This window comes from Miniopterus natalensis, chromosome 9, assembly GCF_054644295.1.
Source record: "Miniopterus natalensis isolate mMinNat1 chromosome 9, mMinNat1.hap1, whole genome shotgun sequence".
In the NCBI taxonomy this organism is placed as follows: domain Eukaryota; kingdom Metazoa; phylum Chordata; class Mammalia; order Chiroptera; family Miniopteridae; genus Miniopterus; species Miniopterus natalensis.
The window spans coordinates 53,269,692-53,296,107 of NC_142089.1; the positions used below are offsets into that span (position 1 = coordinate 53,269,692).

General features: G+C 42.3%; 1 protein-coding gene across 3 annotated transcripts in view; it reads left to right on the forward strand.

Moving 5' to 3' along the window:
* DNAI3 (dynein axonemal intermediate chain 3) overlaps positions 1 to 23,221 on the forward strand; it is a 56,747-nt gene extending 33,526 nt beyond the window's left edge. The window contains exons 14-22 of one of the 3 annotated variants that reach the window (XM_016220625.2): positions 1,452 to 1,596; positions 3,235 to 3,328; positions 7,422 to 7,546; positions 10,944 to 11,007; positions 14,350 to 14,480; positions 16,231 to 16,435; positions 17,874 to 17,965; positions 19,013 to 19,135; positions 23,078 to 23,221. In XM_016220625.2, the coding sequence (XP_016076111.2) occupies positions 1,452 to 1,596; positions 3,235 to 3,328; positions 7,422 to 7,546; positions 10,944 to 11,007; positions 14,350 to 14,480; positions 16,231 to 16,435; positions 17,874 to 17,965; positions 19,013 to 19,135; positions 23,078 to 23,221 (1,123 nt within the window). Of the gene's footprint in view, positions 1 to 1,451; positions 1,597 to 3,204; positions 3,329 to 7,421; positions 7,547 to 10,943; positions 11,008 to 14,349; positions 14,481 to 16,230; positions 16,436 to 17,873; positions 17,966 to 19,012; positions 19,136 to 23,077 lie in introns of those variants that run through there. The other 2 variants (XM_087820013.1, XR_015714989.1) reach the window with 2 other exon arrangements.
* Positions 23,222 to 26,416: the final 3,195 nt, after the last annotated feature.

Consider the following 26,416-nt stretch of genomic DNA (forward strand, 5'->3'; position numbering starts at 1 on the left):
AAAGTTCCATTAATTAAGAATGTGTGACTGATCTATACAGAAAGTTCAACTGATTTTATGTATTTAGCATAACCAATTTCACAAGTTAATGGCATATATGAGATTCAAGAAGAGCTATGTAATTTTGAAAGTTTTAAATCAGCTATACTTATATTTTAAAATAGGTCTTATTTCATCATTTGTGGCACTCTCCCAAAGATTTATGTCTTTACAACACAAAAATGATTACTATTTTTAATAATTTTATCAAAATTAATTTGATTAATTTAATTTTAACTCTTTATTCATTGTTAAGATTAATAAATTATTAGTATTAATTAAATAGTTCACATAAATGAATACAAATTTTATTACTCTTCAGTTACCTTCCATTTATCTAAATACATATACATCAAAATCTTTAATAATATCTTAAATGTATTAAATCAGGTTACTCATAACCTCAGTGATAGAAATTAGGGAGCTAATATGACAGAGTTTTTGTGGTTTTTATGTAATTAATACAAAGACCCTTTATACTACAGTACTGTACAAGTTTTATTATATATTTTTTACCAAGTTAATTGCACTAAAAATAACACTATATATGTGTGGAACTTAAAAATAATTTTCACATACATTATCTCATCTGATTTTCATAACCCATGAGGAAGGAGAAATAATATGTATTGGATGCCTACTATGTAAAAAGCACATTAAATCCAACTCCATCTGTATATGTGGTGTTTCCACTATGTATATATGAATGGGGAGTGACTGCTAATCTGTACAGGATTTCTTTTGGAGGTGATAAAAATCTTCTAAAACAGATATGGTGATGGTTACAAAACTCTGTGAATACATTAAAAACCATTGAATTGTACATTTTAAATGGATGAACAAAATAAAACCAGAGACACAGAAGCATGAAACAGACCGACACATCTCAGAGGGAAGGCCTAGGTCAGGGAGTGGGTGGGGAGAGATTCATCAAAGAACTTATATGCACATATACATAACCCATGGACACAGACAATATTGTGGGCAAGGCCTGGTGGTGGAACGGATGCAAGGTGGAGGGGATTAATGGGGGGAACATCTGTATACTTTCAACAATAAAGATAAATTTAAAAATAAATAAAGGAATGAATTTGGGGGGGTATATGAGTTATATTTTTAAAAAGCTGTTATGTTAAAAAAAGAAGATTGTGTCAATCTCCTAACTAACTCAATTCTCATATTTGATAATATTAGTCTAAAGACCAGCATGGTTATTAAGTAACCCTATGAAGTGTATAATTCTCTAAGATAGGAAATAAGAAATAATTCCATTTCATAAGAATCTTATTTTCAGAGATATTAAGATATAACCATGGTCACGTTGCTAATGTGTAGCAGCAAGAATAACAGTCCTGAGGTTACTCCTATTACTTCTACTTAACAAAAAAATAAAATGTAAACTTTTTTTAAAGCACAATATGTTTTTGGGATATCAGACAACAGAAATATGCAACCACTCAACCAACAGAGAAAAAAAAAGAGGAAAATATTGAAGTTCCTAGTGACATACCACCTACTTTTTTGCATCTAGATCTCTCCTGGAAACCTCTCTCTAAGGTAAGTAATATAGAATTTATTCCATACACTATACAATTTATATGCATAGACATACCTACATACACTCTAAAAGAAGAGCAGCTCAGGCTAACACAGGACTTTACAATTCCTGTACCCATTCATCCAATAAATTCCTTGATTGAGTTACTATGATGCCTGACCTCATCAGGCCAAAATCACAATTATCGTGAACTAGCAATTAACATTTGCTCCCGTGTAAGCAAGCCACAATTTACAAATAGTTTGCATAATAATTATTCAATTGCATATCAGTTGCTTGAAGGTGGATATGTTCTCAGATTAGCCCCCAAAAGCTAATTTTACCTCTGTTGTAGGCAAAACTCTGGATATTTTGCATATCAATAGTTGAAACAGTATTGTAATACCTATAACCAAACAAAACTGAAAAGTAATTGAACGAGAAATTACTTGTACTTATCTTGAGCAGCAGAGCTGCAACAAAAGCAATTTTAATTTAGTACCCTGGCCAAGTAGCTCAGTTGGTTGGAGCATCATCCTGGTGGTGGGTTCGATCCCTGGTCAGGACACAGACAAGAACCAACCAAAGAATCCACCAATAAGTGGAACAACAAATCTCCCTGTCTCTTTCTCTCTGTCCCTTTCTCTCTAAAAATCAATAATTTTTTTTAATTAAAAAAAAAGCAAGTTTTAAACAGTGCAGTGGAAGCCTGGAGAGGGGGTGGGAGTAGGGTGGAGGGAGTCAGCGGGGTGGGAAAAGGGGACATCTGTAATACTTACAACAATAAAGGTAAAAATTTTTTAGAAAAAGGAAGAAATGGCTGTAGCGGGTTGTGTGTGGAAAGTATGAATGGGCTGCTGACATGGATGGCTCTCTTCTTTGGAATGTCTAAGTCTAATGCCAAACGTAAAACTTTTTTAAAAAATTGATTTGTAAGTATCCCTAGAATTACATTATTTTATATTTGTTTCCAATAGAAGAGAGAGCGAGAAGGGGTGAGAATTTTCCTGAAGTAACTGGGATTCGAAATTAGAAAGAGAAGGTTAGAAATTTCCTGGGCTAGGATTCACTAAGCTTGAAATAGTTTAAAAAGAAACAAGCAAACAAAAACTCACCTGAGAATAATTGTACAGCTTGTGGACAAACATCCTGATGGAGAAAGGCTGGCAGGGAGCCATGAGGGGAAAATGTAACATGTGACCGTTTTCCATTCCGGGGCAGACCCAGGCCTCTGCTGGAACTCAGGGGCACGTGTCTCCCCTGGAAGGGACGCGGCGGTGCCCTGACCATGAAAGGTTCCTGCACCTCTTTCTGGAGATTCTTTAACTGAAAGATTTAGGGAACAGGAGAATGAGCCATTGTTTTATATTAAAACCAATAAGGATGTGTTAGGAAATAGAATACACAACATTTTCAGAAATTACGCAACACATAAGACTGGGATTTGGAAATGAGCCCCCAGGTAAGTTCCCTTGAGTAGCATGGTTTTAGAAACTGTGGTTTAGGTGCTTTCCATGGGGAAAGGCAACTAAAAACCTGAGAGAGAATGGAGAAGGGAGAAAGACAGGGAGGTGGAAAACAATCTGAGGGCGGAAGGGAAAAGCAAGGATAATTTAAGGACATATGGAAATAATATGTCTTGTATGTTCTCCCAAAAGCTAAGACTGTCTAAAGGTGAAACAAGTTTAGACCACTGCCCAACCAAGTTAAGTCTGAATAAAGACCATCTCTTTGAAAAAACACAAGGTAACTGCCTTTTTTTTTTAATTAAAAAAGCATTTGATATAGTTTGAGTGTTAGTGGCTTATACATCTAAGGTTACTTGCTAGAATAGTCTAATTTGTTAAAAGAGTACAAAAAGTCAATCCCTCTAACATGGAACTTTATAATGGTTGTAAGAGCTCTAGCCAACACATTAAAACTGCCTTTGCACACAAAAATATTTTAAAGAATTCACTTTAGTCCAGTTTCACAAGCATTTACTGAGCACATTCATGTATTTTTGAGAACTTAATACATTAAAAAAAATTAATGAAGCCCACTTAATGAATATATATGTTCTCAAGGAATAATCCTGTGGAATGGAACATACCTCAAGCCTAGCAAAATAGGTTATGAAGTACTAAGAAACAAAGTTGCCATTCTCAATCTGAATATAATAGAAAAATTAATATTTTACAGCACCACTATAAAACTGAGTAAAGAAATAATAATTGACTTTAAAATCGATCTCAACTCAACCCATACACCTTTGTTGAAGTGGTCGAAAGATGACTTGGACCTGTTGACTGAAACACACTCATGTTCTTCATCTATAAATCACAAATGCAGGCTCTTCTCAAGGCCTCGCTGTCTCGGTGTCAGGGTCAGGAACTCTGTTGCCATCTAGTGGCCACAGGCCACTCACCCTTTGCCTGCCATTTTAGGCCATAAGGGTGCCCTCCTTATTTCAGTATTTATTCCAGTGAGGCAGCCTTTGCTGTAAACGGTTTTGGAATTCCTCTTTGGGGATTCCCTTAGAGCCCGCGTTACAGTCTTCTCAGCAATGTGGTGTAACGGCCTAGGGTGTGGATTCTGGAGTCAATGGTTTGGGTTTATATCCCTAAGATGCAATTTATTGTTTGACCAGGTCAAATTACTTTACCACCCTGTGCTTTACTTTTTTTAAAAAAAAACAAAAACTGTTTGATAAGATAGGAGGGGGTGGAGTGGGGTGAATAATAAAGATAAGTGCCTCATAGAGTACTATGAAGGTCAAATGAGTTGATAATGTAAAACTCTAAGAACAGCAAGCACATCATCAACTCGCAGTCAATGTGAGCCACCAGGTGTGAGACCTTGGCCAAGCTCCTTAAGCCTCAGCTGGCTCACTCCCGGAGGAGGACTGATGTTTAACCCCCTTGAGCTGTGGGGGCTGACTGGAGCGCGGCGCTGGGCCAGCTGCTGTTGGCACCGCCGCCTGGCTGGCGGGCCCGTGCCCTGCGAGGGCGCGGCGGCATTTCCTAAGCACCCAAGCTGTCTGGGCCGAGTCCGAGCGCACGCAGTCCATGGCAACATTTTCCTTCGGCCACCTCTCTTTGACTCGACCACATGACAGGCTGTGGACTAATCCCTTCCTGGGCTTTCGTGAGTTGTCTGCCGCGTCTTCGCTTCTCCCCGGCTCCTGGCCTGGCTCCGTCGCCTCGCTGCCCTGTCCCCGTCCCGTCGCCGAGCGAGCCCAGGTTCCAGCTGCAGCACCCGGCTCACCGCGGCCTCCCTTGGCGACCGGGTCGACTCTCCTGCCTCTGCCAAGAATCCTCTCCCGCCTCCCTCTCCTCCTGGGCTTGAACCTAACCTTTCCCTCAAAGTCCGTCTGTCCAGAGCAGAATTCATGTCGCCCGGGACTCTGTCCTCAGGCCCCCCATGTCCGGTCTCTCCCTCGGGATAGCTGTCATTCACAGTGCACCTCACCTGTGCCTCTTCCTGTGCTCACCTGCAGTGACCAGGGACCAGGCTCTTGTGTTCCCGTGTAGATCAGAGGGCTCCACAGTTTCCCATGTTGCACCCCCTCGGGAAACTATTATGAGCACATATTCCCAATGAACATATGTTTATTTAAAAAATATATACATGTTCTACTCTACTAACATATACATATATATATATATATATATATATATATATATATTCCAATTTGTTTGCCAGCTTTATTAGGTTTGGTCTCTAATCCCCTTATAGCTTGTTTTACTTTAAACATGATTTACACTCTTTTTCTTTTCTTTTTTCCAATTGTTTTTTAATTACAGCTTACATTCAATATTATTTTGTATTAGTTTCAGGTGTATGCAGAGTGGTTAGAGAATCATATACTTTACAAAGTGTTCCCCTGATATTTCTAGTACTCACCTGGCACCATATATAATTATTATAATATTATTGACTGCATTTCCTATGCTGTACTTTACATCCCCATCAGTATTTTGCAACTACCAATCTGTATTTCTCAATCCCTTCACTTTTTCCACCCAGTCTCCTCACCCTCCCCCTGCAACCATCAGTCTGTTTTCTCTATCTATGAGTCTTTTTCTGTTTTGTTTGTTCATTTATACTGTTCTTTAGATTCCACATATAAGTGAGGTCCTACTAATATATTTATGTATGTTATTTAAAAAGAGAAAAACAGACACTGAAATAAGACTGAAGAATCTGAAATAAATATTTTAATGACTTTAATTTTATATATTAAATGGATACAAAATGCCTTGTTGCTCTTGCTAACTGTATTATGAATGTCTTTTAGTAAGAACAATGTGTTTGGACGTGCCTTGTTATTTCTGAATGTTGACTGACAGTAACACAGTTCTTTAAAGACCTGGATCCATGGTTCGCTTGACTTGGATACTTGTTTTTAATGTCTTACCTAATGGGAAAAGGGGCCCCTCAGAACACATAGATTCCAGACAATGGAAGTGTTGGTATGAACCTACTAATGATAATTATTTTTTACTTTCATCCAGAATTATGCTAAAATTTTTTTGAAATGCAATACATGTATTTTTCTTCTCCTATATGATGTTTTCTTCTCCTATTTTAGTTTTCATTTATATGTTTGTTAGTTGGTTTTTATGTTTGTTTTTTGTTTTCCCATGGGTGATATAACCCATGGGAAATGAGGATATATTGAGGAGATGGGGTGAGGAGGATTTTATGAGCATATTTTCCCTACCACCTTTCCCTGAAATTTAATATCACATTCCTAATTATTCAAAAACTATTAAGTGACCTGGGAAAGTGTCCAAGATATAGCTTTGAAAAATAGAAAAGTAGAATATAGGACTAAAATACCCAATTTTTAAAAATCTGCATATATATATATATATATATATATATATATATATATATATATACACACACACACATAGAAAAATAACTAGAGGAAAATATACCAATATTTTAATAGTGGTTATCTCTGCTAGATATGATAATAGATAAGTTTTGTAATTTTTCTCATGCGTTTTGCTCTTTGCCAAAGTTTCAGTAAATAACATTTACTAATTTTAGATCATAAAAAGATTTTTGTTTTAAGTAAAAATGACATCAGATACTTTTAAGAAGAAAATAGTTACGGATGACATTTGAATTTCTGCTTACAGATTAGCTGTGCTTTTACTGTTTGCATGTATAGTTATAGCTCTAATATAGTACAATCATTGATATTCATAAATAATAAATCTAGGCCAATCAGAAAACAAATAATGTTATATATGCTGTGCTAATGACAAACAAGTGGTACATTTTAGATGGATTTATTTTCTAGAAGTTAAAGAATTTTTTACACTTAAAAGGCTAATCTTGAATAGTTTGAAAATTTTCTATAGGATGCCAACTGAATCAAAATAACATGAGTTTCTCATTAGAAACTCTTATTAAGAATATCAAGGGCACTATAACTCAGGGGATATATTTAGTGTCCAATTTTTACTGTAAATAATTTTGAAATGATGGAAATACATAGACGTGATTTTCAAACTGTGTACCATGAAAACTTTTAGAGCCCCCCCATACACACACACAAGGTAGGCAAAGAGATCTCCCCATTTCCACCCAGGTAATACTTCAAAGAGCAATGCAGCTTCCATCAGTTTTACATACAGGGCTCCTGCATAAGCTTTGGTTAAGGGGGGGAAAAAACATCCCACTGCTGAATTAGAAGTCTAAAAATGATTGGATTTTCACCCACCCCACTGAGGAGGAAATGGGGCAGATATGGATGGCGATGGACAGAAAATATAAACTAAGTATATTTTTAAAGATCATTCACTATAAATATGTGCTTCTTCTACCCATACTCCTCTGAAAATCAAAGCGTTAGCTCAGAACATGGTTGTAAAGGCTGGAGACATGAACCCGTACCAGAACCTGGAGAGTGGGTTGGCCAATATGCTCAAGCCAGTAGATGACTTCTGCACGAAGTTCTTTGTGGGAACAGAGGTGAGTTGGAATTACCTGTTTTTAAAATTAATATTTTAATGACACTGAAATATATGATAACCCCTATTATACATGTTTGTTTTATGAAAGCTTATAATATTTATACCTCTTTTATATTTTAAAATGCTTATTTGCACTTAAAATTTTTAACCTCAATGCCTCATAGGTTCATATTTAAAATATTCCTGAACAAACGTGGAAAAAATCGGTAAAACTAAGCGTGACCCTTTTTACTAACAGTATTGATTGACCTGCAAATTTTATCAAACACCTATATCACATGGAAGAAACTATGCTAAGTGTTAGAGATTTACTAAGAAAATGTATTGTTTTGTTAGGCCAGCACCATCTAGGAAAGATAGTAAAAAAGCTCACTCAGTTCAAAAGGTAAATAACAGCTGGGTATAATAACACTAATGGCTGCCATTTTTAGTATCTACTATAATAAGCAAAGCAGGCTCACATTTATTGGACATTTTCTATATAGCAGGATCTGTCCCAGGTATTTTCCTAATTATATCTCATTTAATCTTAATAGTCTTGTAAGCATGATATTATTGTTCCCATTTTACAGATGAAGGAATGAGGCTTACTGTCATACAGCAGCAGAGATGCCTTTTCATTCCTGACTCTATTTTCCTGAAATAAAAGGCTTTTCCCCCAGATCAGACCACTGTGGGAAGACACCATAGCTCAGTCTCACCAAATGCAATCTGCATTCACACTTTAGTGTCATGAGGGGATGAGGCAGTTCCACCAGCTCTCGGGAGTGTATTGCCTGCCAAGCACAGTGCTGGACCCCGGATCAGAAATGAGTCAACAGCACAGGCCCTGTCCTCAGGGTGCTCGCTGCCTAGTTACGGAGCAGATACGCTGAGAGCACACCAACCCCAGTCCAGAGGCCAAAGGGCAGGAAGGAAGAGGTGGGGGAAGGTGATCTGTGAGCTGGCTGGACTTTGGAGGTTCAGGAGGCACCTGGAAGATCAGGGTGAGAGTATGTTTTGCAGGAGTATCAGCCTGGACAGTATGTTGGAGTTACGAGAGACGGAGGTTTGTCTGGAGATGTGGAGTAGTTTGGTGCAAGAGCAAAAGCTCTGCCTAGAGTGCTCAGTCGGGGTCCAACCCCAGGGCCTTTCCTGCCATGTTAGGTAATTTGAATTTCATTTGGTAAGCAACGGAGCACTACCAAATAGATATGTGTTTTATAACTTGGGCTTCACGCCAAAGTTTTTAGATTTTTTTTTTAATTCTGAAAAAAAATATAACAAAATTTACTATCTTAACCATTTTTAAGTGTACAAGTCAGTGGCATCAGATACTTTTATATCCTTGAGCAACCACTGGCACCATTCATCACCGGAACTCTTTCGCTGTCCCAAACTGAAGTTCGGGACCCGTGAAAGCAGGAGCTCACCATCTCCTCCTGCCCCAGCCATGGGCGCCAGCATGGTACTTTCCGTCTCTATGAATCTGACTATTCTAGGTTCCTCGTGGAAGTGGAATCATATAACTTTTGTCCCTGCGTACACCAAAATTTTAAAGCAGGGAAATGACCACTTTAGAAAGATAAATAACTGTAGGATCTTAAAACAGAAATTAAAACAGCCCTGGCTGGGGTGCTCAGTGGGTTAGGGCATCATCCCGGTAAGACAAGGTTTGGGGTTTGATCCCCGGCCAGGGCACATACAAGAATCAACCTATGAGTCATAAGTAAGTGGAACAACAAATCAATGTTTCTCTCCCCCCCCCCCAAATCAATAAATAAAAAAATTTTTAAAGAGATTAAAGCTTAACACTGCTTAAATTCTCCAGTGATGACTCAGCAAAACATGGATTCAAATCTGAACTCCTCACACTGTGGCCTGTAAGATTCTGCATAATCTGGCCCCTTCCTTGCTCTCCGACCCCGTCTGCAGCAGTCTCCCTCCCTCACTCGGCCTCTCTGCTCTTTCTCTTATTCTTCTTGTACACCAGATTCTCTCCTGCCTGTCCAGCCCTTGCCCTGCTTGTGATTAACGTTTTCCATCATTCAACAGATACCCTTGAGCATTTAAGGTATGCCTGGCACTGTTCTTGGCCCAGGGAATAAAGCAGTGAATAAAACAGACAAAATTCTCTGTCCTTGTACATAGATTATAACAAACGAAATAAACCGATGAACAGAGTGGATCCAGAGACACAGAAGCATGGAACAGGCTGAGGGATCTCAGAGGGAAGGCGGGGTGGGGGGAGTGGGCAGGGAGAGATTAATCAAAGAACTTACATGTTTATAAGCATAACCCATGGGCACAGACATTGGTCCGGGGAAGGCCTGGGGGTAGGTGGATGTGGGGTGGAGGGGATCAGTGGGGGTAAAACGGGGACATCTGTAATATTTTCAACAATAAAGATAAAGAAACTTTAAAAAAAATCCAGAATCTTGTTTCAGAATAAAACATTCTAGTGTGTAAAAAAAAAAGGACCTGGCCAAGGGGTGCCAAGAATGTTCACACAGAGGCTGAGGGAAGTGGGATTGTGAGAACCAGGTAACTGGATGGGGAAGGAAGTGAAGGTTTCCGACTACGTGGCTGATCATGTAGTGGGCACTCAACACAGATCTATTGACCTGGTTCAAACTATTCCATCCTGTCCTCCGAGTCCTCTCAACTTCTATTTCTATGAAACCTTCTCTGTGTTGCTCTCTGATTATCCTGTGGAGGAAACTGAAATCAGGAGACTGCGTTTGGGTGACCTTGAGTAAGTCATTCAACCTCTCAGAGTCTCAGTTTTTGCATCTGTAAGACTGAATTTTTTTCTAGACCTCACCAACCTCTGCCGTTCCCTGGTTCCTTCTTTCCCAGGGAAGGAACTGCCTCTTCCTTAAACAGGTCCCTCTGCCTTCCCCTCTCCTGAAAAGTGGCCATAAGTGGAACTAGAATCTATATTGCTTATTATGTCACTTGGGTGGAGCTTTATGTCTCCTGTTCTCAGCTTTAAGTGGTAATGGGTGCCATATTATGAACTCATATTCCCTCTTTCTCTCTGTTCCCACAAATTTTGATCTAGTACTAACGTGTAACATGCGAGAATAAGCCGCTGAGTAAGTTGAATGAGATCCCTCTCCTCCTAGAGCTTTCCAGTCCATGGGGACAATTTCCTGTTGACAACAGACACTGTGGAAACCCGGCAGTTGGAACTTGTGTACATAGATTATCTCCAAACTGGCCTGTGTTCTCCACGTCACTGTGTGCAAACAAAAGCTCAATCTGAGCCTTTTCCCACCATTGTACCAAATTATCATTTGATTAAATTGACCTGTTGCTTTGTGTTTGTTACAGTCGGTCTTAGCACATGAATATGAGGGGGGTTTGCCTCTTAAGTGGCCATTGTACTCATCAGGAACCTGCAATCTTTTTAGGAAGGTGAAGTGTTATACGCAGATTGGAAAATGGAAAGAGACTCTGAAACTGGCCGACTGATGAGTAAGTTTTGATGAGTGTCCTATTATTAATAGGTGGTTCATTTTTTATTTTTTTTTTACAAAGTACTGAGAAACCCTGGTCTTGCTGATGGAAGGGAGGGCACCTGAGGTTCTGGCTCTACACTTGTTACTCAGAGTGAGGGCCTCGGATAAGCAGCACAGTTGTCAACTGGGAGCCTGTTGGAAATACAGAATCCTGGACCCCACCCCAGGCCTACTGAATCTGAACATGGATTTTAATAAAATTGGCCAGATGTGATTTGTTTTCACAGCAAAATTTAAAGATCACGATTTAAAAATAACCAGGCTGTTTCAGTAATCCAACAACCTGGTAGTTTATCTGTGTGGAAAATCTGAGTAGCTGTGAAATTATAAGCTAAATTGATGATGATCTTGAAAACCTCAGGACAGTATGGGAGAAGAACCTGTAGGGCCCTCCTTTGGGGCAGCTGAGCAGAGGTCTGAGGGTCACACCCAGGTGTGAGCAGGATCAGTCAAGATTCAGGCTCCTCAACAAGCAAAGCTCCCTCAAAGCTCAGAGCCTTAGGGTTTCCTACAATGACAACTACTTACTTTGAAGCTTTGGGGTTTCATGGCATTAAAATATGTTTGAACCGCATTTTGAAGCACGAAATAACCATAAGCGCAGGAAAAGGAAGCTCCTGGGACTGCAAGAACACCGTAGAGCAGCGAGGCGGAGCAGCCAGGCTAGGTTTGCACGAGGGAACCTGCTCAACCCTGTGAGTGTTTGGACAAACGGACACATGAGTGAATGACAGGGCTGGAGGTCAGAGCCACAGCCTGCAGGGAACGGCTGCTGGGACTCAGGTCTCTGCCTCAAACTTCACCCCCTTCACTTCTATCGACTGAGTCGGGTCCCTAGACTAGAGGCTGCCTCAGGCCTGGGAAGACTGGCTTTGTCAGCATTGCCTCCAGGTAGCCATTTTAATCTGGAAACAAAAGCATTCCTGCTTTCCTAACAAGGTGTTCCCCGACCAGAAACCCAAATGTGTGTTATGGATAAGAGTGGCATTGAGAGTGGATTGGATATGACCCAAGGAGAGTCAAGTGCATGCAGAACTGAGGCTGATTTTCCACCTTCCATTTATTCCCAATTCTGTGATTTGAAGTTGAATTCAAAATTATATATTGGATATAATGAATTACAATCAACTGCTTTTATGCTTATTCATGTTTCTGTTTATCTAATACTTTATTAATGTTCTCTGTGCATGTGCTGCATGCCAGGTACTATGTAACATGGCAGTTGGGGCACAAGTTTGATGCCATGACTTGATTACACACAGGTGGACACTGGTGCCTTCTGGTCTCAGAGATTTTTTTCTAGGGGCCTTACCTCTTCCTGCAGCTTCCTAAACTGTTTTTGAGGAGGCCCATAACAAAGAGGTTTAGTTATTTTTTTTTAAATGAGTTTTACTCCCATTTATAGAATAACCAATGACAATAAACTTAAAAACCAAGAGCTTTATGTTTGAACCTCCCTGATGTTTGTTTGCTCTTACTTTCATTTATTCATTCATCAGATCACTGTTGAGACCTACTATGTGCCAGACACTGGTAGTATAAAGACAAGCAAGATATTATCCTCCCCTAGAGGAGTCCCATGATCTGTTGGAAAAGTCAAACACATAAACAAATGATGACTGATGCTCTTGGGTTCTTAAGAAAAGGCCCCACTGAAGAGAGAGACAGTGGAGCTGGGTCCTGCAGGGTGCATTGCAATTTTGCTGATGGAGAAAGACATTTCACGTAGAAAGAGTAACAAGTGCAAAGAAATGGAAACCCAAAGACCTGGGGACAATGAGGAAACAGGGACATGTCTTCATGGCCAAACCACAGCAATAGAAAGGGCAACAGCAGCAGGAGAGGTGCCAGGAAAGACATTTAGGTCCAGATGGCCAAGAGACTTGAGTTTGGGGCTTTCTTCTAGAGCTACTGTATAAATCAGAAAATCGCTCTTTGCAGGAGAACAGGAGCTGGATTAATTGATTGGTGAGACTTGCAATGGCCACCCCTGGGGTTTGTGGGTGTGGGTAGCAAGGAGTGGGACACATCCAGCTCTGAGAACAGGTCTCGGGGAAAGGAAACCCAAGCAATGGCGTGGTGAAGAGACCAGAGAAGAGTTCCCCTTGGGGCCTGGGGCTGAGACTATAGGGAAGTCTTGATCTTTAAATGGAAACCTGCTCCTCCTCTAGTCTTCCCAGTTTCCATAAATAGAAACTCCGTGGAGCCAGCTGCTTTTACCAGAAACCTGGCTGTTAGTCTCAGCAGTCGTCTCTCTCACCACTCCTGTTCAAGCCATGTCCAAGCCCTGTCAATTCTAGCTTGCAAATATGTCTTGATTAGCTACCCTCCCCTACTGCACCGTCATCCAAGCCACCATCTGCTCTCACCAGAACCACCACAATAGCCTCCTCTGGTGTTTTCCTCTTTGCTTTTACCTGCCACCAATCCATTCTCTCCACAGCAGCCAGAGGATCTTCTGGAAATGTCAATCGGATTGTCTTCTAGGCCTGAAGCACTCATTAAAACACATTGCACTTGGAATATATCCTAAAGGCCTTTCCTACAAGGCCCTGCTTGGTGTGGAAACTCCTAGTCCCCGTTTGTTTTACGTGTCTCACACTGGGATTACCAGATTCGATCTTATTGCCCTCTTCAAATTTTATAAAGACGTGAAACACTTCTTCCTTGGGATTTTGGTGTATGTTGCTCCCTCTGTCTGGAGTGCTCCTCCACACCAAAATCTCCCCTGGTCAAACTGCTGCTATCAGGCCTAAATGACTCATCTTCAGAGAAGACTCTTTTGAGCATTCAGTCTAATTCATGCATGTCCCTTGATACTTTTCTTATAATACTTTTTTCCTTCGTAACATTTGTCGTATTTTTTATTCTGTACTTTGGAATTTGTCCAGTGGGTGCATATATGTCTTTCCCACTAGACTGTGAGCTCCATAAGGGCAGGATCATGTTTGTTTATTAACCATTGTTTGCCCGGCCATCTATAGTACCTGTTACATATAGGCAATGCACAGATATTTATTGACTAATTGAATGAATGAATGAATGAATGAATGAATGAATGAATGAATGAGAACATGAAGCATTCCTCTGAAAAGAAGCCTTCATGGGAAATTCCCTGGACATTTTATAAAAAGAAGGGGAGCTATTCCTTGATTCATTCCCCCCAACTGACCTCTGGTTCTTTACTCTTGGCTCTCATTAGTCAAGACCCGTCCGTCCAGTGGAAGTCACTTCGCCCTTTATTGCAGAAATGTATAGAGTGTAATTAAAGATGAAATGGCCTTTTCCATTCCAACAGCAAAGAAGCCAGTGAGCCTCAGCACCGTCCATGATGGTGCCGTCCACACTGTTCAGAGGTCACCTTTTTACAAGGACATCATCCTCACCGTAGGGGGATGGAACGTGGCCATCTGGAAGGAAGGTGTCATGGTAAGTTGCTTGCAGCATGGAGGAATGGTCCTTTGTTATTGAGAAAGACAACAGGAACTGACAGACTGTTCTGACATAACAGTGCCTTCAGGACACTTTTTAGAGAGATTGAAACAGATGGCCTGGCTCCAGCTTGTCGGCAGAACTGCTACATGCCCTTTGAAAACCCAACCATTTGGGTTTTCATAAAAGACTGTTAGCTTTGAGAGAACAAGTGACTTTTAAATGTTTCCTTCCCTCAGGAAAGAAAAGCATACACACACATATATATGTACAATGTTCAGTTGGCTTGGTTTGCATTTTTTCTCCCCTTAGAATACAAGAAGGGATGCTGATTACTACATGAACTCCAAGGAGAAACACTAGGTCTGTAACCTTTGCTTCTGCACCAGGAATATGTCAGCAGGTTCAGGAAGTGGGAGTAAAAAAGCTAAAGGGTCTGTCATCAGGCAGAGCAGAGGGGTGTGTGGGTCAAAGTGAAACAGTGACAAGAAAATGTGGTGATCAAGATTAGGACAGGGCACAGAAGCTTAACTGCCAAAAACTAGAATGACTGAGAAAAAACAGTGAAATAAGGGTGTGGAAAAATCAATATGATTATATCCCTTTGGTGAGCAAATTTAAGATTAACAAAATCTGAAATATGTATATTTCACAGCTGTACTATATATATACATATTCTTTGAATAAATAATGTGTAATATATTTACATATACACATAAAATTTTCTGAATATTTTTTTCTTTTACCTAACGCTTTCACTTCTGGGACTGTAACAAATCTCAAAAAATAAAATTAAAAAATGTGTGAATACATGTACAAGTTTTTCATTGAAAGGATTGGAAACTACTTATGTGTCTGTCCACATAAGGACTTCTACTGCTTTATATCAGTGCACTCTGTATTTTTTTTTTACAATGAGCAAGTGTTAGTTTTGTAACTGAAGAAAAAGAAAAAGAAAATTTAGGCAAGATTGTCCAAAGACTGCAGGGGCAGGAACCTGGTTATACACAGAAAAGGAAGGATCTGGGCAAAGTGGCCAAGAACAGGTTTGAGCGGCACCTCTAAGGAGTCCATGAATCTGAGACATTCTTCCATCTCCACAGGAAGGCTTCTTGTGCATGTACTGGAAGGTAGGAGGCAGTTCCACTGCTTGGTTTAGTTCCCGCAGATGTCAATAGATAAACGGGTCTGCGTGGTTGCCAGGTGGAGCGTGACAGTGGGAAGAAAGCACATGAAAACCCCCCGAAGAAGGCAAACGACCCCACGGTAGAAAAAAGACAAGATGAACTTATAAGTGCTTTGCTGGTCTAAAATCTCTTCCCAATAATATTTATAAGTCATTGTTTGCCGCTCACGGCTAGAATTGATTTTTTATTTGCTTTTCCTGGCTCCCAGAGCTGTTTTCATGGGAAGGAGACACCTGACAGCAAAATAAAGGCATGAGCGAAATATTCTTCACTAATCTGATGTCCACCAGTCTCCAGAGAAGCAGCAGTGGGCTTCAGTAGCAGTTAGATTATTAGAACTGTCAATGGCTCGATTCGAAGGGTTTGATCTTTGCTAGAAAGCAACTAAAATAAGAAGAAAAAGGTGTTAACAAAAATCCTACAAATAATAGAACTAAGACTTCTCAGTAGGCATAATTTTGCTATTATATGATTATAGCTATCTGTATTTAAAGTCGTTGTGAATATCCCTTTAACATAACGCAAGCTTTTAATTTGTCTTTTTAAAACTTTGCTTAAAGACCGGACCCCTCCTTCAGTCATCCTGTGCTCCAAAAAGGTACACCTCGGGGCACTGGTCTCTGACAAGGCCCGGCGTCTTCTATATTGGCCGAGAAGATGGATACGTCGACATCTGGGACCTTCTGGAGAAAACCCATGAACCAGCCCAGTCACAAAACATCTGCATAACTATGATCACCTACATCAAACCCCAGACCTTTTCTGGTATGTTCATTCTGAACAAACGTAATCAGTCACTTTGCCTTTTCTGGGTGGCTCAGGAAAACGTCGGCATTCGTCTGGACAGCCTCCACTGCCGTTCCTCAGGTTTTTGTTTTTCTCCCATTCCTTTCCCTCCCTTCCCTCCTCTTCCCCCTTTTCCTCCCATCCTGCCTCTTCTCTCTTGCGCTACCTTGGATACAACCTGAGCTTCTCTCAGTAATTTCTTCACCAACAGTTATTTCCGAGACACATTAAATATGCCAAGCAGAGGGGGATTTTGAACCACACGACACAAAGCATCTTTCTCATCTCCTCCTAATAATTTATTTCCTTTGTCCTAATTTCTCTGTTTCAACCAAGCACTGCTTTCTATGTAAATCCAATATATTCGCCTCTTTTTTATATATATCTTTATTGATTTTAAAGAGAGAAAGGAAGAGGGAGAGAGAGAGATAAAAACATCAATGATGAGAGAGTCATTGATGGGCTGCCTCCTGCACGCCCCCGGCTGGGGATGGAGCCCCCAACCCGGGCCTGTGCCCTGACCGGGAATCGAACCACCATCTCCTGGATCCCTGGTCGATGCTCAACCGCTGAGCCACGCCTGGCCAGGCATATTCACCTCTTTTAAAAAAAGTTTTTCTTTGTTTCCAAAGGTGTGCAGGCATACAATTGTCTTTCTATTCATTTCTCTCTCAGAAGCATCACCTTGAGAAATTCAGCCTTCAGGGTCTCTAGAAGGTCACAGCCTGGCTCCTGCTGAGCCATATGTCACCAAAGTGTGTTTTCCTATCTTTGCTACAAAACTGTATACCTACAGGGATTACAAATGTAGAATTTAGCAATTTGAACCAGATTTTCTGAAAACGAGAAGAGAAAAAAATTCGCATGATGAGACAGAAAATTTAAATGCTCAAACACATTTGTGTTTCATATCCATTTTAAATGCTCAAAGGAAACAATGTGGTGTTATTTCTAGCTTCTGGTTCTGGCTGTGTCTTTGAAATTCATCTGTGTAATGGTATCCTTTTAGCCCTTGCTGTGTCTTTGGCAAATGTTGGCGTCATGATTTTTCTCTGAAAATCTTTCCATGTGTTTTCCCTGCTTTCTTCCCAAGTCCCCCCACTGGGCCCCACCACAGCGAGAGTCAGCCTCAGTGAGGAGCCACACTCTTCATGCAGACACCAAGAAAAGAAGATCTAAGGGGGGCAGGGGGGTTGACAAAGGCTCAGGGTCTCAGCCTTCATTTCATCAACTGGAAAAAGTGACTTACATGTTAATATGGTCCCCAGTCACGAGTGTCTGATGAAGACGCCAAGATCGTTGTAAGCACTGTAGGCCTTTTGGGAGACCACAAAACAAACCACATTTCCTGTTTAACCTCTATTACAGCTTTCTGGTTGCTGAGTTGTTTTTCCCCCAATTTTTTTTAATCTTTCAGCTAAGCAGCAGTTCTTAGCCGTAGCTGATTATTATGGGACACTGCATATATTAGAAATTCCTTGGACGTTAAGTCACCCTTCCCTCAATGAGGTCAGTAACTTTTGATTTTGAGGATTTATGTGGCTGAATATGACTGTAGCATGTTTTAAAAGTGTGTTCAGAAATGACAGCATGTTTATAAGAGAACAGAAGAATCATACAGTCGAAAATAAAGGGATGTATTTCTGTTTGATGAGTTAAATAGTTTGAAGCTAGAAAAAAACAAACATGCAATGAGAGGGAGGCCAAGTCAATACTCATAAGATGTTATTTTCAGGTTGTAACTGAAGCATGGGACCCTTACTTCAGTGATGCCCTTCGCAGAGGGCACATCTGACGTTTTTATGCATGTTTTCATTGCCCGTCACCACCTCATCTTCCCCTAGCTTGGTGTGCTGCCAGCAGGGTGTCTGAGGTGGCAAGATTCTGCCCCACCATACCTACCACCCAAGGGTTGCAGGCAGTGTTCATAAGGAGGTTATGAAAAGATCAGTAACTAGAAATACATAAATATACGTACACCCAACATTGAATGTATAGATTGCAATCTGTTGCAACTCCCAACAACATCAGCCTAGCTAATGTCGGACAAAAAGCTTTCCCTCCCCTGGTCACCTTGTCCAAGGTCTCTTGTCCATTTTCCTGTTTCTGTCCTTATGCCTACATGCCACACCCTCCAGGGGACCAGCAACTCAACTCTGCTCCCAGGGCTTTAGGATCTACAGCGATGCCTTCATCTGGGTTTTTCAAGTTGTGTTGATAATATGAAACTTCCTTCAGTGTTAGGATGAGAAGGAAGGAAAGGGGAAAAAGCAATCCCTGAAATTTCCTTCTACGAAATTGTAAAAAGTTTTTTGCAGCTCTCTCTTTCCAACCTCACTCCCTTCTGGGAATAGTGTAATTCGCACTATTGGTGTAAAACTTAGCACAGTTGCCCCCAAATTGAGCTGGCTTCTCTGGTGGTGGGCCTGTGGGCAGCATCCCAAAGTAGGTAAACTATCTGGGCAATTAGAAGCAGCAGGAATTCTTCCAGAGCCTTGTAAAGAGCGTGGCAGGGGGCTGGGGCGCTCCTCTCTCGTGGGCCTGTGTTTCTAACAGGTATCAAGCATAAGCCACTACTTTGAAAGAGAAGTCAAGCACCTGGAATATGTGGAACAGCGCAAGAAAATCCGTGAGCAAGAAAAGGAAGAGATGGAGCTGGAGATGGAGAAGAAAAAAGTTGTAAGTTAAATTTCAGAAACGAAAGTTGGTTTCCTCTAACCCCAGTGGAAATATGTATCTTTGGCTCATTCCGAAATTTGAATGGGAAAACTATGCCTTGTCACATTCTTCTCTCATTCTCAAGAGGGTCAAGAGGGCATCTCCCTGATTTCCTAGCTTACTATGAGTAAGCAGCTATCACCGGACCCCTAGGAAGATTCTATCTAATTGAAATTTCTGAAATTTTCTATAACGCTGAAGCCTTTTAGATACAGTGGCACCTCAATACCATTTATACGCACAATGATTCAAAATCTGAATGCTTTCATTATACAGAATTTTAATATCTGGTAAATAATGCATTAAAACAGGTGGTACAAAAAAAAGTGGAATATGGAATCAGGACACGTGAGCTCAAATCCCAACTCCGCCTCTTACCTACTGTGAGACCCGGAGCAAGGCTCAGATCTTTGCTGAGCCTCCATTCTCTTGTCTTTAAAATGGGAAACCAGCCCTGGCCGGCCTGGCTCAGTGGTTAGAGCGTCGGCCCGCAGACTGAAGGGTCCCGGGCTCCATTCCAGCCAGGGGCTCGTTCCTCTGTCGCAGGCTGTGTCCCCAGCCCCGGTTGGGACTCGTGCGGGAGGCAACCGATCGATGTGTAGCATGCCAAAAAATCTATTTTTTGCCGAAATGACAGAAAAAATAGGTATAATTTTGATTCATTCACACTGGATGGCTATTGTTGTGTTGGCTGTTATCTTTTTTTTTTTATTTGACAATCTAAGGCAGGGGTGGGGAACGTCTGGCCCACGAAATCATTTGGTCTGGCCCTGCCAAGGCCTCACCAAAGAGAAGCAGTTTCAGCCATCACATTAAGGGGTGAGTTAATTAAATGTTTGACCAAATATAGCAGGCTAATTTTTTAAGTGAATAATTTTATATGGCCCTCGAATGATGTTATAAATATCCAAATCGCCCTTGGCAGAAAAAGGTTCCCCAACCCCGATCTAAGGAAAAAGAGGTCAGTGCCCCTGACTAAATAGTCAGGTATTGTATGTTTTAAAAATTCCTGTAACACACGGTTGAAAAATTGCTGAATTAACATGATCACTTATAGATAGATATTAACTAATGTAATAAAAGCAGAGGGCCTCATTTCACAAATTGTTTAGTGGGGACAAGGTATAAAAGAATACAGATTAACTAACTTCTCATTGTTTTCCCCAGCTATAAAAAAAAATGGTCTTGGTTTGTTTTTTTGTGCACTCCAAATATTGGTTGAAATTTTGCTGTAGGAGACACCCTGCCTCCCTTTCACTGTGCCAGCAATTATCCCCGACTATTATGAGTGTTTAAGTACCATAGCAACAGCTCCTAATTATCCACATCAGTAGAAGCAAGTAAAATTGTGGATAATACAAAAATAATTTCCCTGTAAAATACTATTAAAACACCTGAATGTTATAATAATAATAGCTTCCAAAACTTTTCCAACTCTTTCTTGTGACTTTATTCCCACTTGACATTGCTACCACTTCTCAGATTTTCTCTGGAACTAGACTGTGGCTAAGTGAATGAATTTTTAAAGGGCTCCTCTGTTACATTTAGAACACGAAAAGGTCACTAAGGATAAACAACTAACGTTAGTCAGACACACCTGTTCATAAGCAACTGCTGATAAAAGGGAAAATGGAAACAAACTGTAACAACCCCAGAGGAGTGCAGTTAAAATGAATTAAAATGTTGAGAACACTTAGCCAGTAACTGGCGCATGGAAAGTGCTAGTAAGTGTTTACCGTTAGTATTACTACAGAGGACAGAAGAACACCACACGTCTGCCCCCCAGTTGACAGGGATGGGGCTGTGCACTTCAGCCCATGGATCCCAGGGACATCACACACCCACCTCCTTGTAAACACTGAGTCTGGATACAGCTCACTTTTTGAAAAACAATAGTAATTACAGCTCAAACAGCACATGAAACAGGAATTCTCCTAACTGGAATTTCAGCCGGAGACCCAAAGCTGGGGAAGATAGCAGTTTCCGTGGATCCATAAGCTATGCCACCTATATGAGGCTTAGAAGAGAATCCCCCGACCTCTAGTCAGTTCACACTCCAGGCTCCGTAAGGGAAGCAAACGTTACGTGGAAGAAGACTGAAAGAGGGCATGGTTTTCTGCAGAGAGGCGTCAGAGGGCTACGTATTCCTCACTTCCCACTTCTGCAACCGCAGGCTCCCTTAGAGACAGGCTGCTGACCAGGATAGACAGTGGCCCGGACACCTGGCAGGAGGCTTGCTGAGCCACAGAAACCCAAAGCCAGGAATTACCAGGTGACCAGAGTAGAATATCCAGGGGCAGTTTGGGGAACCCAGAGACTAGGGCCTGGACTCTTAAGGCTGGAAATGTTTACACGCAAGAGATTGATTTAAACTGCTCTGTCAGAGGGTGGAGAGAGGGCCCGTGGGCAATGAACTTCTACTGGTGACAGAGTGAGGGTGCTGAGTAGACCCTTGGAAAGAAGCGAGGCTCAAAAGTGCCAAAAGGATTTCTAACTGGGATGAGTAAACCCCTGCAGAAAGAGGCTGAAGGGGCACAATGCAGTGGCCCTGAGGGGCAGTTGCCACTTTAATATTAGACTGGCCTGGGTCTTCCAATACCTGAAAATTACACTATTCCTAGTATCTAAAAGTGATAGGAAATGCTACGGGATCTGTCCCATATGTTGCAAAGACTGGGGTTAAAAGAATAACATTTTTCCGCTCTCACCCTATCAAGTCCTGCTCTTTTGTGAATTGGTTACTATAGCTAACACCTTCTGAGTGCTTACTGGGTGTCAGGCACTATTCTGAGGGCTCGACGTGTTTAATAATTCATTTAGTCCTAATAGAGCTATGAAGTAGGTACAACAACAATTAGACACAGGAATCTGAGACAGCAGCTAAAAAAAGAGAGAGAGAAAAGCAAACATATGGAAAGAATACAGCAAAGGGAAGGGAGCATCAATCATTGTGAACATTTAAAAGAGGAAAATAGCCGGGCCAGCGTTGCTCAGTGGTTGACCATCAACTTATGATCTAGGAGATCGAGGTTCGATTCCAGGTCAGGGCACATGCCCGGGTTGCGGGCTTGATCCCCGGGCAGGGGCCTGCAGGAGGCAGCCGGTCAATGACTCTCTCATCATTGATGTTTCTGTCTCTCTCTCTCCCTCTCCCTTCCTCTCTCTGAAATCAATAAAGACATATTTTAAGAAATAAGTAAATAAAAATAAAAGAGGAAGATAGCTCTTAAAAATGATTCTCTAAAGACACTAGAATAAAAGCCCAGAGCACTGGTCCCCTTGATGGAATCCACGAAGACAGGGCTTTGTGACAAAGGAGGGGAAGGCACAGGAGGGCAGCAGGGTGAGAACATGAGTAGAGGGGGAGAAACACAGGGAACACGGGCGACACACCAACGCGGAGCGTCCCTAGCGCTTCTGAAAGACGACACGGGTGAGAAGACACATCTTAAAAATCATGACTGCCCTAGCGGTATTACAAAGAATTAAAAGGCCACAATAATTACAAACACTGACGCGTCAAAGATCCAGGTTACTCAGCAAGTGGTACTGGGAACATTAGCGGGATAAATGCTCCTAGTCGTCGTTACTTCCCTTCTCCGTGTGCTCCTCCCTCAGTCAGTGGCAGGAGCTTGCAGGCCACCTGGATTCCCCGCTGTCCCCGGGAGCCCACATCCAGCCCTTCAGCAACCTCCGGGAGGCACCGTGAATCTGCACGCACTTCCCCACGCTGTGCCTGCCACCCCCCTTCAGAGCCAGCAGGGCCACCCCCCGACTGGGCAAGAGACGCCCCTCTCCCGGGAACATCTCCAGGCCCACTGTTCAGAAGCAGCCCGGTCTCATCCTTCGGTATTTCTAGCTGTCAGTATCTTGTAGGGATGACTTGTGTTTTTCGCTCCCTAGAAAACGTATCACAAGGGAAAAGAACAATTGGAGGCTGAATTGAAAATGGACTACGAGACTTATTTGGACCTGGAGAAGGCCGTCCTCATCAAGCTGGGCCTGATCAAACCGCAGGACACGATGCCATTCATGGAGATGATGTAGAAAGCTTCCTGGGGGGGTGTCTCGGGGGCTTCCTGAGGCTTTCTTTTCTTTCTACTCCTTATTTTAATGTAAGGTGAACTATGAAACTAAACATTAAATAGGTTATTTATAAGTGGTGGGCTTTTATTTCATTGCTATTAAAACTTTTGAATTATAACAATTAGTATTGCTTTGATTTTTTAGATTGTATACTGAACTTTGTGCCAAATATGAAAGTTATGGATAATGGAACTTTCATTTCCCTACAGAAACACACAGCTTCACACATCCCCTCCACCCCCAGTCCTCGACATCCATTCAGGGCCCTAATCCCAGACAGAAGTGGAAATTAAACTTTGCTCCTGTCAGAGTGCTTTTGGTCACCTCTCCAAAAAGAGCTCCCTTTGGGCCACTGCACAGATTGTAAGACCATGTGCTAAACAAAACATTAGCAAAAGGAATCCAGAAATATATGTATCAAGAAAGGACAACATGTGAAGATTATGCCACGTTCATCCAGGGAATATAAAGTTCATTTAACAATAGAAAATAAATCAATGATTGATTAAAGGAGAGAAATTATGATACCAAGTAGATGCAGGAAATCATCTGATAAAATTTTATATCCATTCCTGATAAAGCAACAATAAATTCTTGGCAACCTCAAAAAGAAGGGAACTTCCTTAGTCTGACCCAGGGAAGGTAAAGCAGTCGTACAACAAGCGTCCACTTCACGGTGCGAAGCTGAAAGCTTGACCCTGATCCGTGGAACAAGACACGGTGCCCACCGTCTCGGCGACATTGCACTGGGGGTTAAGCCGTGTGGGCAGAGGAGGAAACCGCGTGTGAAACTCAGTGGCGAAAGAGCTCGGCGTACCTCAGGAAGAGATTCAATGTCAGAAAAGTAGGCTTGGGGGGAGGCTGGCAGGAGATGGGCCTGGAGAAGCAGCTTGGAGCCAGATTGTGAAGGCTCCTGTAAGCCAAGCTAGAGAAGGATTATAGTTTGCAGATAGTGAGGGATTCACAGGAGGGCTAAGCAGGAAGGTGGCGCAATCGACCTGATATTCAGGAAGATACGGAATGGGTTAGCCGAGGGGGAGGCTCCCGGCAGGGAATCCCGTCAGGGAACTGTAGGGAAGGTTCCAGCGGGAAGGTTGGCATAGCCAGTACTGAAGCTCAGCGTGAAGAGAGAATGAAAGGCTGATTGGATAGGAGGGCTGGTGCTAAGACTTGTAAGTTAAGGCGCCAGAGGAAATGAACTCAAAGTTTTATTTCCTACAAAAGTCAGGTAGATACCATCTGGGTCCCTTGGGACAGGTGTTTCTTCACTGTGTAACAGATTCCACTTCCATCGAGTCGGGTTGAGTGTTTACCTTGCAGCGTTTTGGATGAGGGGTGAGCACCTGCGCGTCGGGGCGGCCACACCCAGCACCCAGCACCTGTCATCACCGCGGTGGGAAGGTCCCAGGATTCATTCTCGCACTCAAACATCTTTCTTCTTCCTGTTCCTCTTGTTAACAACCACACGCATGTCTTGGGCGAACCCATCCAGTCCCATCGCTTTAAACACTACCTGTGTTGCCGGCCTGGACCTCTCCCGTGAAATCAAGAGCTGTATGTCCATTTGACTCCTTGATGCCTCTGCCGGAATGGACCGTGGGCACCTCACATTGAAACATGTCCAAAAGTGAGTGCCTGGTTTTCTCCCCAAAACCCACTTTTCCTCTGCAGTCCTCCCAAGCACCTTGCTTCTAGTTTCTCGGGCAAAAACCTTGAAGTCATCTTCCATTCCTCTTTTTCTCTCACAAGCTACACCCAACCTGTGAGCAAATCTTCCTGACCATGCCTTTAAAATATATACAGGACCTGGCCACGTCTCTCCTTGCTCACTGCTACCACCATGGACCAAGCCACCCTCACCACTGGCTTGGATTGTTGCGGGAACCCCCTGACTATTCCCCCTGCGTCTGTGACCCGCTCCCGTCTCCCAGCAGCAGCCAGGTGGCAGTTTCGATGCAACTCGGAGGCTGTCGGCCGCCTCCTGGGCTTCCCAGCGCACTCAGAGTACGAGCCGAGGGCTTCACTGTGACCACAAGCCCTCTGTGGTCAGGCTCTCCACCGTCACCCTGGTTCCGTCTCTCACTGTCCTCCCCTTCACACCACCTGTCACGCTGGCCTCCTCCTCGTCACCGCACACGGCAGGCATGTGATTGTCCCAGGATATCTGCGCTTGCTGCGCTGCATTTTCTCCAGTCACTTTCCCTGCTTTGTTTTCAAGCGGTCATGCAAAGAGAAAAAATATATATTATGAGTGCCTACTGTGTGCCAGGGTTTATAGGTTTTTTTTATTTTCTTAATATATCTTTATTGATTTCAGAGAGAGGAAGGGAGAGGGAGAGAGAGATAGAAACATCAATGATGAGAGAGGCATTGATCGGCTGCCTCCTGCACGCCCCTGACTGGGGATCGAACCTCCATCTCCTGGATCCTAGGTTGATGTTCAACCCCTGAGCCACGCCCGGCTGGGCCAGGGTTTATAGTTTTAAACAGGGTGTCCAGGGTAGGTCTTACTGGGAAGGTGACATTTAAGCAAAGACCCCAGAGGGTGAGGGACTGTGCCCTGCAGTGTTCCAGGAGAAGCATGTTCTGTGACCCAGCGCCCCATCCCCACCCCCAGCCGACTACTGCTTAGGTCTGCTGGACAGAACTGGACTGTGAGGACACCCCTCAGTGCAGAAGAAGCTGGGACTACAGAGAACAGGAGTGTTCTGATTGTGTGACAAAAGCAATTACCTGGGGCTGGCACATTGTTGTCTCAAACAAAAGCAAGGTTTTATTAGCACAGAAGAAGTGGGTAATGAGCGAATAAGTGTCTGCCTTAGGGTTATCAAGTGAAGTTTAGTATAGCGTCTGGCATGCAGCAAGCAGTGAACATGTTTGCTATCATTTCACCTAATTTAAAAATACAACATGATTATAATATCATTGATATAGAAACTAAAACATGGGGTTCATCTTACTTATGACAGCAATTATTATTGATTCAGTATGATATTTGCATTGTGTGTTCATAACCTCAGTTTTTCCAGGGCTCACCCACTCACCAGCCTATGGCCACCCGTGGGATCACATAAAACAGCCACAGCCCAAGTTCTATGAGATCCTGCCCCACCTGCTTACTGGGTATCTCATCTTCTGCAAAGGGCCTCCAGGTGT